This window comes from Anser brachyrhynchus (genome assembly GCF_964034855.1).
Source record: "Anser brachyrhynchus genome assembly, chromosome: 14".
NCBI lineage: Eukaryota > Metazoa > Chordata > Aves > Anseriformes > Anatidae > Anser > Anser brachyrhynchus.
This window is the reverse complement of record NC_137709.1, coordinates 16,227,642-16,239,699: the sequence shown is the minus strand read 5'-3', so window position 1 is coordinate 16,239,699 and position 12,058 is coordinate 16,227,642. Positions and strand designations below refer to the sequence as shown.

The 12,058-nt window shown below is 38.1% G+C and overlaps 1 protein-coding gene across 47 annotated transcripts in view; it reads left to right on the top strand.

Annotated features, from left to right (window-relative positions):
* The window catches only part of TENM2 (teneurin transmembrane protein 2), a 1,469,731-nt gene that overhangs the window by 1,240,806 nt on the left and 216,867 nt on the right, over positions 1-12,058 (top strand). For all 47 annotated transcript variants that reach the window (XM_080555516.1, XM_080555559.1, XM_080555513.1 and 44 more), the window contains one exon: positions 11,188-11,397. In XM_080555516.1, the coding sequence (XP_080411642.1) occupies positions 11,188-11,397 (210 nt within the window). The remainder of the gene's footprint in view (positions 1-11,187; positions 11,398-12,058) is intronic.

Here is a 12,058-nt window from a genome sequence, read left to right as displayed (position 1 = left end):
TTCACTGAGGCTTGCTATTAAGTTGTAGAATGTTCACTCTTGAAGCAGGATCTCTTAGAGGCTGATAGCTTCCTCTAAAGGCACGCATGTGTTCAGTGTAAAATATCATAACATTTGTAGCATCCAGTAAATGTTTAAGAAAAAAAGATGTTAATCTGCCTAATGATATGATAAGACATGAGGAAGGTAAATGCTTAAGCACTTTTGTGTTCCAGAAAATTCCACCCGTGGCTCAGGTAGCTGTAAAGTCAAGCCTTTAGTTTCCTTGTACACCCAAAACTTCCCCTAGTGTCAATATGGGCTGTGTAAGGAAGGCAGAGTACGATCTTAAGAGAGAAGAAACCAGACAAAGCAAGAAAACAGTAAGCACCAAGATAATATCATGTAAATGAAAGTATCAGCATCAAGAGTAATGGAAGAATAATTCCCGTCGTAGTGATATTTCTCTTAGTGCACCTTAGTGTCTCCCAGCACTAAAATACAAACGTCTCCAGAGTGTATCGCAGCAGATGTTTAGCACTAATTCAGGAGTGCTTTCCACACGAGTTTAGGAACTGAAGAGGAATGCCAGATGCAATCTGTAGGTGTAACTAAGAAAAGCAGACTTGAAAAACCAAAAGCTGAATTAGCCAGAATATACTGGCACTGCACTAGATGATGCAGCAGATTTAGAGCATATTGTTTATCTTCCTTAGCCTTGTCCATACTACTGATCCTGTGAAGCCTTGTGTTCATTTTACATTTGTTCATCAGAAATTAGAGCTGCCTTCTCAGCAGGCTGCGAAGAGTTAACACAAATTATCTGATTACTATCCCAAACCCATGTGTTAGTAGTAGGTGTATATGACTTTCACAGACTTTGAATAATTACAGGTCTGAGTTTTCTCATGTTTGTTCAAGATCATGTTATTTTCCCATCTAGTAGTGACTCCAGGCACCTGAATCACTAATTGTTGAAAGGTTCCTGGAAATTAATTTCTCTAATAAAAATAAAGCCAACATCATTCATGATATCATCTTGCGTGGAGACGGCATGAGTGGCTGTTCAATGCTGTTTAGAATTTGAATAAAAAAGGTAAAGGTAAACACAAGTTGTTTTGATAGTTGAAACAAGTTTTATCACATGATAGTTTAAGCTCTCTGTCACTAGAATAAAGATTGAATAAACTATTTGTACATTCATGTGAGGAGGTCGATGTCATATGGTACCTACCTTGGGCATAATTACAGTCCTTTTGTTAGTGGAATTCCCTTTCATGAATGCTTTGCTCCGTATGAGTTAAGATGGATAATAGGAAAATGTATTTCTTCCCAGTTTTTAAAAGCTGCACATACTAGTAAGTGACTAAAGATGGAAAATCAGTCTCATGTGATGGTGGTTGTAAATCTTCAGGTCAGTTTCTTCCCAAAGCATACCTAATTTTAGAGTGTCCTTTTTGTCCCACAAAGAGCAGGGAGTTGATGAGTTGTTGTAATTTAATGTCAGTTATAGTTCATATGGTTAGTTCAGTAGAACCTTTGTTAGGGAAGTAAAGTTTATGCAAGTTCATGTGATTTTCGTTCAAGTGGATTTGCCTGTTTCTTCTTGCTCTGATTTTCCTGGCTAAATCAGAGGTACAGTGAGATTAGAGAATACATTTTGACTTTATGAGTGATGGGAAAAAACCACTGAAACAAATTACTGTTTTCCAGCTATGAAAGTATCATTAAACATATGCCAAGTAATCAGCTTTCTAGTGTAATATGTTCAAGAAGGAAAAGAGTTTTCTAATCTTATTCGCTGATGTTTTTCCCAAGACAGCAACAGCTTTTATAAAATGAGGATTATATCTTCTCATTACAGAATCTAATCTACCCAAAAGACATTGAACAGCTGCAAAACCCTGACATCTTCTAGTTGTAAATTGTTTTTATTATTTATCTTTGTTTAACTAAAAAGGAAAGAGGTATCAGATGATTTAACAAGACAAGAATTAAGTGACATTAGCTTTTGACAGCAGCAAATTATGCCTTTACATACTGAATTGGTTTAGATCGTTTTTAAGTCATGACTGTCTACTTATTTTTAATATCCAAATTCCATAAAACTGATATATTTTTTTAGATGGATTGCCTGGGAAAATTAATTTAGCTTTGACTTTATGCTAAAAGCCACAAGAGAAATGATTGATTTCCAAGTTAGTCTTACACTTCTGCATAGATTTTAGTAATGATAATAAATCATTCCTAAAAGTAATCTCACATTTATACAGTGACTTTCATATTCAAGAACTACAAATACACAGCGCTTTAGGAAATAGTAACTACATGGAGGTGAGATGGTTTAAGGAAGATAACAAAACCTGCGTAAGCTTGTAGAATGCATCTATATTAAAAGGGAGAGAGAAAGAGAACAGCACTTGCTGAATCTTTGTTCCTTTTCTAGCATCTACAATTCTTAAAATATATTCCTGTGTGTGTGCAGTAAATGGTTCTACTTCAGAGGACAAGGAAAATAAAACGTTCCCATTGAATATGCTCAACATTGCACTTATTTCTTGGTTTTTTCTTTTTGTAGCACAAATTGTTTGCCATTTATTTTTATTTTTCTACCACAGACCATTTTTCTCATAAACAGTTCCTTGTCTTGTGGCAAAGTCTAACTAGAACTACAACTCTAAGCCAGAGAGATTTTATGCATTTCTTTCATAAAGAGCCTAGGTTTATTTTGTTTTGTTTCAGGGCTTTTCTGACTATTCCCCCTTTATGGTAGGATAGCTTGGAAATGTAAAATATAAAATATAATGTGTACCTAAGAACAGGTAGCCTTGAGTTTTAGGATAAAACTATTCTTTTTTTTTTTTTTTTAACGTCTAGAAAAATCCAAAGCAACATTCTACCTTCTAGACTATTAAAACGCTCTAAGTACATGGATAAAATAATGATTTCTAGAGTCATGCTTTCTAAAGAAATGTGTTATTTTGCCTATTGAATGTGAATTTAACTGTCTTTTAAAACTGTTTTATGCAGTATCAGGTCCTCCTATGTCACTGTGCTTCATGTTTTCAAAAGGGGGTAGAAATTTTGGCAGAGAACATGTTAATTGTGTTCAGTGCCCTTTTCTATAGGGCTTTGGCCCCCATGGAGGTGATTTTGCTTTTCATTGTCTCTCACAATGGCTGTAGGAAACCCGTGTGGGGCTGAGAGCAGAGTTAGTTGCACTCCCCTGCCTCAGGGAGAGTGTGCGTGTTGCTTGCGCTGAGCTTGGCCTCAGTATCACCTCTGGAGATGCTGCGAAGGTAAATGCTCCCCCTCGCCCTGAACACAGCAGGGGCACGTGTTGGGGTGTGATGGAGCTGGGCCTCCGGAACGCTGGTGCTTGGCTCCTGCTGCTCCGGGGAGCTGCAGCGTGATCCTTCAGTTTTAGTGCTCCTCGAAATCAAAACCCCACCAAATTTAATTAAAAAAGAGAGAGAGAAAGAGAAGAAGAAAGGTCGCAAGGCTTCAGGGGCCTAAGCGGCAGAAGAAATGTGGCTCCAGGTAGCCCCAAGGAGGGGAGTGGGCGGTACCCAGCCCCCAACATGTGCAGCCATAAGGCCCTAGTTGCAGACAGAGATATTTTTCCTTTGTTTTCACTCTGTCACACTATTGCTCTGACTTTATACTTTATTTATTTATTATTTTTTTTTCTGCATAGCAGAAGTTTTGAAAAAGGCATCTAGGGTACTGTTCAGTGGGAACTGGGAGGGATACCAAACCATAGAGCTGGTTTGTCTTTGCAGGTTCACTGTTAGATAAATGATGATGTGATGGTATCTATTTCATCCTTAGTTGCCCCTACTGTCCTTTTAGATGCCAAGAAATGTCTGTAAGCACCAATAAGCAGGTCTGTGCAAGGATATCAGCCCCATGCTTTAGGAAGACCTTTTTTTTCTCCTTTGACTCTTGTGAAACAGACTTTGCAGACACTTTTCTTACCTTGACTGGGTTGTTGCTTTCAGAGAGATAGGAGCTTCAGTACTTTTCTTCAGTGATAACTGTCATCCAAAATCTTGATCTATGTCTATCTTTTTCTGCAGTTTTTGAAGCTTGTTTGCCTTAGAGTAAAAATGCAACAGGAGTTTAGGCAAAAGGAAGCAACTTGATGCTGAAGAAAGCGCTCAAAAATTCATCAGATTTCTTTTCCAGTTTTTCATGTATACTTCATTTTGGACTACGATTTTTTTGTCTTATCAAGTTGAAGCCTGATAAAACAAGGGTTAACTGAGGTAGCTTCACAGATAAATCAGCACTGCTGCTTGCAGTGTGGGTGAATTGTTGGGCAGTGCCTGCCCTCTCCCCGAGCCTGCCGAGCTCTGAGAGCAGAGGACTTTCTCCCCTGCTTTGCCTGCTGGGTCTCCATGCTGGCCTGCAGAGCACTGAAGTACAAATTCCTTTTTAGCTACAAAAATAGATGCTGTTACTATACAGAAAAAGGGGAATTTTTCCCATTGCCAGTTAACTGTGTCAATTCATCAAATACAAAATATTTCTATTCCTTATGCCAGTTATGATGATATATATTTGATTTATTAAATGCGACTCTGCTTGAGAGTGCCCAGCCCATTGGGAAGACATGCTTTGCACAAATAGTTGAAGGACGTTTTTTTCATGCAAGAAAGCAATTATTCTGTGCAGGAACAGGAGAGTGCTGAATGCGCTATACCTCAGGAACGTTTCACCTCATCAGCTGCCTGCCTAATTTATAGTGCTTTGCACTGCAAAAACATGCTTCTTATGGTATCTAGCTGTTTCCTGACACATTTAGCAATGTTTCTCACTCTTTAAAGTGAACTAAACATTGCTGACAATGTAGGGGCTTCAATTAGGCTGAGCTGGAAATGTAGTCAGAAATGTAGTGTGCTCTGTAGGTAGAGGGAGGTGTTTTACTCCTGGAAACAGGGTCCTGCTGAGTGCTTCTCATGGTGCTTCCACTCCGTGTTCCAGGTGTCCTGTAGGAAGGGGGCTTCCTCAAAAGGAGAAGGGTCTTTGTTATGGATGTCCTAAGCCTAAAAGTGAGATTCATCTGATGGAGAAAAGTTGGAGAATTTCATTGTAGATGTAGTAAGCTTTGAGATCTGTATGTGGCACTTGGATTTTTTCTGATGACAAACTTTTGTATTGAAATGCCATTCCAATTAGGAGTGCGGAATGACAATATACAGATAGTGATCTTTACCCTGAGAAAATCAGTGGCAAAATGTCTATTAAACAAGTCTGAATTGGTCCTTTAGACCTCTTAGAATAATGCTTTTTTTTGGAAATTATGCATGCCTGCTTAAGTGTGTGTGGGTAAAAGTATGTATGAATATATATATATATATACATAATTATTGTCCTATTATGTTGTTTTTAGGTAGTAATATTAGAATTAACTGAAGCGGTTGCTTAAAGCTTTTCAAGATGTGTTTTTGTAACGGGTGTTACACCATGCCCACTCATGTCAAAATTCTTAAATTTCAGTCATTTTTGGCATGTGTTCCCTGCTTCCTGTCATGCACCGTAGTGGAATATAGAGGCCAGAGTTTCACACACACGTGGGTTTTATTCACCTGCAAAACTCCATGGGTCTTTTGAGGGTGGAGGAAGGAGTATGGAAAGCACATCTCAAAAATCCTTCAGAAACTGATAAGCAGTCTGGTTCTCTTCTTTGATTGTCTCATGTGTGTGTATAATAATGCTAGGAGTGATTGCAGCCAGTCCTTTTTCCTTCCTGGTGATGAGTTGTGGTCTCTTAGGCTAACAGCAATGGCAGTATCTCTTTCCCAAATGTATCGTTGTGATTAAGATGAACAGAATTCTTCTTAACTGTCTTACAAGTGTCTGGACTTGAGACAGTCTTCTCCGTAGCCCTGTTGCTGTCTTACACCATGGCCACGCATGGCAGGTTCCCACTAGTAAGCCTGTAACCCATTCTGACCCTGTCACTTACCCAGCTACGGACTCCCTGGATGGAGATTGCTATGCTTTTGGGTCTCATAGCTAATGATGCTGTCAGGGACATCACTTAAACAGCCTCTTTAGATGTAAGTAAAAGGAAATGTCGTTCCCTCTAAAACATGGAGTGATTACTCGAGTCCAGAAACTTGTCATTTAGGAAGGACATGAGCAGGACTTGGCAGCCAGTGATAGACTTCCTAGGCAATTTCCTCTGCTTCACTGCTCCAGACGAGTCACAACGGAAAAGCTCCAAAACCACAGCCTCATTTTTCCTTTTTCAGGCGTACTTGAAGGTGCCAGTGAGGATTGTCTGAATTTTGAGACATCCAACAAGTCAGAGGACAAAGCCCCTCAGTGTTCTCAATTTCACTTCTGTTCCTGTTGTAGAGACCAGTTACAACAGCAACTGGTAAACTACCACTTGTAATTACCGTTATGTAAACTACTATCCTAGAGTTCAGAGTTGAAACAAATTGTTCTGGTGCTTTTCACCAGCAATGGTCAGCCACTATCCCAGCACTGCGCACAACTGGGTGATCAGAAGGCAGCTGAGGCTGCTGCCCGTGTCCCAGTACCTTCTGGTAGATCTGGGACTTGCAAAGATTTTGTTTGCAACTCAAAGCATTCACTGATGCCACATATCACTTACTGGCCTCCAGACATGCCCAACATCTACTGAAGTACAATTAGATGATTTCTAGGAAAGCTTGTCACATACCCTAAAGAACCATATTTCTGTATTGGTGTAAAAGACCTCAAATTCTTCCTTTTTCTACAACTTTTCATCTGTAAAACTAGTTTCTTTAGATACAGGCCCTCTGTATTTTTGTCCAGTTCTTTGGATACTCTTATGAATGTTTCAGTTGCTTCATCAGCTTGGACTAAATGGAAAGCTTGACTTGCTTGCATGTACTGTTGTCAACAGGAATGATTTTCGGGGACAGATAGAGAATCCTATCTAAGTTCCTGGTTTCATGCGGCATTCTTCCCTGCAGATTCTTGAAAGATTAGGCAGGATGCAGCCAGAATGACTGTGATAGCTTTGAACTAAATGCTACATTGTAGGACTTCAGACATCCGAGGAGCTTACATCATTATTTTTGCCTCTGGACTTCACCAATGCAGTCTGAATGCTGATGTCCATTACATGAATTTCCGCTCCCAGTGTGATACAACTCTTGGCCTTATTCTTCTAATAAGATCTCTTGTATGCAGCCCTCTCCCTCCTGAAGCTCATCTTCAAACAAAAAGACATTGACCTTGCTCCGATCACTCCTTATCATTCTGGCATGTTGCTCCAAAGAATTTTCTAATTTTTATACCCCTGGAACTTTTCAAGACATTAGCAATGCCTTATCCTCATTCTTGTATGAATTTGAAATTTGGAGTTCATAGCACTGTTTCATTTGCACCTTATTCAACCACTGTCTGTCTGTGAAGCTGTCCTTAACGAGAAATCTTTCTTAAAAAGAAATCTTCACATCAATGTCTGATCTGCATACTCAGCTTTTGTGGGTGCATTGCAGGGGATGGTTGCAGACCTGTGGCATCATTACCAGCTACAAGCATGGCCTGATTTTTGAGCGTTGACTCAAAGGCAGATTTTAAGCCTCAGGGACTTAAAGCGTAGCAGTAATTGAGGTGTCATTTCCTGGGTTGATGAAGAGAGATGTGACTCTGTTAAAAAGAAAAAGGCAGAAATAATGTCAATGTTTGTCTGCTATATAATCTTACCAGGGCCGGGGAGAGAATATTAAGTGATAGACTAAAAATAAAACAAGAAGGCCCTTGCAGAATGAGGTGCCATGAAGCACGGAAGCCCAAAGCCGCCGTCCCAAATCAGAACATCCTCCAGAAGATGACTTATCACGTTTATCCTTCACTTTAAAAAATAAGATAAATGACAGGAGGAAGTAATTAGGAAAATAAAAAAAAGGAAAAGGTTTGTTGTTGTTTGCTTGCTTCTTTTGAAAAGGGCCTCAGGGATACTGTATTCACTATTTTTGTGCCACACATGAGTATATGCAGTATGAATATATATATGAGCAGATATTTGAAGAACTATTTTTTTTTCCTATTGAATTTGTAATACATCAGCTTTTAGACTTTGGCTTCCCTTTTGTAGCATTCGTGTGTGTTTTTCTTTGGTTATATTACATAATTGCATTACTGCTGTCAATAGAAGTAAGTATCCATTACATAGGATTTCTGTCAATACACAATGAGATAAAAATCTTATTTATAGAAGCTTTATCATATTAGCACATTAAGAGTAGATATAAATTGTACCTACTCCAATTTTACATTATGGATTTGATTTCTGAAAGCGGTTGCTTAACAAGATACTGATGTTCCCATATGTCAGTATGTTTTACAATACTGTAGCGCAACGTGTGTTCCATAGTGAAATGATGAGAAGTTAGAATCATTTTGAGAGATGGGAGGTTTCAAAATATGTTAAGGTATGTGCAGAAACACAAATACGTCAGGGAGCTTCAGGTTTATAAAATTCAATCTGTTCAATAACACATTGGACTTATTTGACCAAGATAATAGTTTTCAACAGTATGGAATTGAACTTATTATTTCTGTCTTAAGAATGCATAGTAACAAATGTTATTTGTCATTTTGTCATGCTTATTATAGTCTAACTGCGTATGTTCAACTCTTTTCAGTAGTTTTACAACCAATCCCTCAGCTGTGGTCCTGCAGATAGTTACTCTTTAGATTCATTTCCTAAGGAAACAAAACTTAATATGTATCTCTCTGCACATGTGTTTTTCTGTTCCTCTTCAGTAATTTTTCGGTTCACTTCCTAACAAATTTTACAAAAGGTTGGGTGTTTTAAGATGTTCTTGTGTGTTACAGGGAGTAGGGGGATGGAGAGACAGAGAGAGAGAAGCAGCACTACTAGACCCCTGCTACTAGAGAGAAAGGCAGTGCTGGGAGTTTAGTAGATGCCAAAATCAACCTGACAGAAAGATCATGAATGCCCCAAGTACAAGAAAAGCTTTAATCACATTTGGCAGCTTATGAGAAAATCTAACCACAAGACAGATTGACAATAGGTTCCATGGCTCACAGACATCGATGTTTTTCAATTAACACGTACTTCTGGACAAACCTTCCTCAGGAGCCAACTTCCCACCAAAATAATGCAATGTTTTAACAACTTGATACCTTCTGTTTCATCTAGGCTACAAACAGAAATGTAGTAATTAGAAATGTTACCTTGTCTTCAGGGATTTGGGCTGTATTATATGATGAAGGTAACGATGTGATTAGCTTTCCTGGCAAAAGAATTGTTGGTGTTTTTTCATGTCTCAATACATTCCACAAAAAATGTACCTAAATTTCTTTAAAATATTGTATATAATGTGCACAGAAAGTCTTTTTTTTGTTTTATGTCATCACCTCACATGTACAACAATTTTATAAGAGTATGTATTTCCTTATGATATGATAAACGAGGATTTTTAATATGTAAAATCTCTTCATTTAATTTCATGATGTTGAAGCAGAGCCAGAATGTGAGAATTAAATGCACTGTGTGTACAGTGTCACATTCCTGTCAGAGGTGTGTAAAACCTCCAGTCTTGCTGCTTGTTTCCTACATATTGCAAAGGAATAATTTGTTTTTTCTCAACTACATCCCTTGAATGTTTAGGTTATGTGCTGTAGTGTTTCGTAAGAATAGCACAATCATGAGTAATAACAGTAATTATTCGTGTCATCAATATTAGAATTATTCCTGGTAAATGCAAGTCTGCAATGAAAATACTCAATTCATATTGAATTTTCTCTAGCATAAAAAAGGGTAGATGAGGGTTGCTGTGGAGTCGCTTAAACACGTGATAATATCATTTTCCTTATGCCACATGATAACTTGCCCATTTGATGTTATCATCAATTCATCCACAGTTAAAATAATAAAAAATAAGCGTAACAGTCACTTGCCTATCTCAAGGTGTTGTTGTTGTTTTAGTATTATTTTTTAGTTTATTTATTTTAAATCTTCTGAAGGTAGGAAGGCAGTTCATGCTATTTGCTGGTACCAAGCAGTGAACAAAAGTGTAGTATCTATGGGTACTTTTGGTTGATTGTTCTTCCCCAAACATAATTTATATGTAGTCATTGGAATTTTTTCACCTTTTTTTTTTTTTTTTTTTTTAACTTAATGAGGTAAACCTTAGTGTAATTCCTATAAAGTAAGGGGTTCTGGAAATGAAGGAGATGTAATCAAGCGAAGAGCCAGCATGCATTTGCTCTGTTACTGTTTCTTTAAAAGTGATGGAAATAAGGATGCACCATTTTATATAGTTTTGCAGTGTTTTAACATTTGTAGCTAGCATGCAGCAGATCTCTCTCTGCCTCACAGACTTTGGCAGGATTACAGAGGTCATATTTTCCTATGTATAAATTATTCATGAACAATTTCTCCAATGCACTAGATAAACTTGCAGAAGTCAGAATGCATGTTTCTCTTACTCCTCTCATCCCTATAACCAGTCATATTCTAATAGGCAGTGCCAAAAAAAAAAAAAAAAAAGAGCTGGCTTCATCTGTGTGCATTTGATGGAATGGAATGGTATGAAGTTATGAGAGCAAAGTTCACAAAAGCAAAGAATAAGTAAGAATTATAATTATTATTATTTCTTGGCTAACTTGATACCACTAGTTTAATTAACCAAGTACATGTTGTTACAGTGGGCTGAGGTGTATAGTGCACGTTAAGGACAGGGTTTCATATTTAAAAGTTCTCTCCCTGCTGCACCATTGTAGAAAGAAATGAGAATGAAAGGACATGAAACCCTGGTGCTTCCAATGCATATTACAGCTTAGCCCAAGTCTACAAATAGAAAAATTCAGAGGTGGTTACAGACATGTGCTGTAATGCCAGGGCTCAGCTCGTTATAGTCCTCTTTCTGTGGAAATTCATTTGGTGAAAACGTATAGCTGATGTGCTTGCATTTTGCAGTGTTTGAGAATAATTTGAGAACAGCCTGGTGCTGTGGAGGGAGGGATGTCCGGAATGAGCTCACAGCCCAGCTGCTCACAGTGCTTTCAGTATGATGCAAAGGGACGAGCTCGTACTAGTGGCGAGATTTTGTGACTCTGAGCAGTGGTGTGTTGTATTTGGACATTTACAGTAAAATTACTTGTTTGTTTGTTTGTTTTTTTTTCATTACATTCATTGCTGATCTTTGATCCCTGTGTCCTCTTTCCCAGGTCGTCCCATTCCACCTACATCCTCGTCTAGCCTTCTCCCATCTGCTCAGCTGCCCAGTTCTCATAATCCTCCACCAGTTAGCTGCCAGATGCCATTGCTAGACAGCAACACGTCCCATCAAATCATGGACACCAATCCTGATGAGGAGTTCTCTCCTAATTCATATCTGCTAAGAGCATGTTCAGGGCCACAGCAGGCTTCCAGCAGTGGTAAGAAAAATTGCAACCATATGGAGTTTGTTTGTGACGTGTTTGTGCTGTTTTTATACTTTTTTGCACATGTTCTTGCATCACCTCAAAATTAAGAGCATATATGGAAACGAGGCAAACAAAAACCTGAGTTTTATTTCATTTAAATTTTTTTGTGAGCACTATATATCATATATGGTTTTTTTTCTGTTTTACTATAGAGACCTTTTTAATTGTAAGAGTGTTATAAGCAGTGTAAAGTTATTACTGAATGTTTCATCCAATGAATTTATTTTTCAAATAAGGTTTATTGCTTATGGATGCATCTGGTAAAAGAGGTATACACACGGTGGTCCTTTGTTCTGCGTACGCTAGTCAGCTCCTGATATAGGTGACAAGGGTCTGTATCTGAACATCCGTGTTGCTTCTGCAGTTGTGTGTCTGCTCTTGTTTCAGAATCTCATCCTATAATATCAGTGTCACCTTTAACCAAGATACTGATATTTTCAGTAAATTAAATTTGGTTTTTCAGGCCCCTGTTTTAAAACATTTGGAGCTCTGCTATCAGTCGTATATTCTGTAGAGTTTTCCCTTCTCTCCCTTTATTTATTTATTTTTTTTAAACAAACATTGACAGGCAATAAATTGAGGAATGAAAATGCAGTCCTTTTTTAAAATTCTA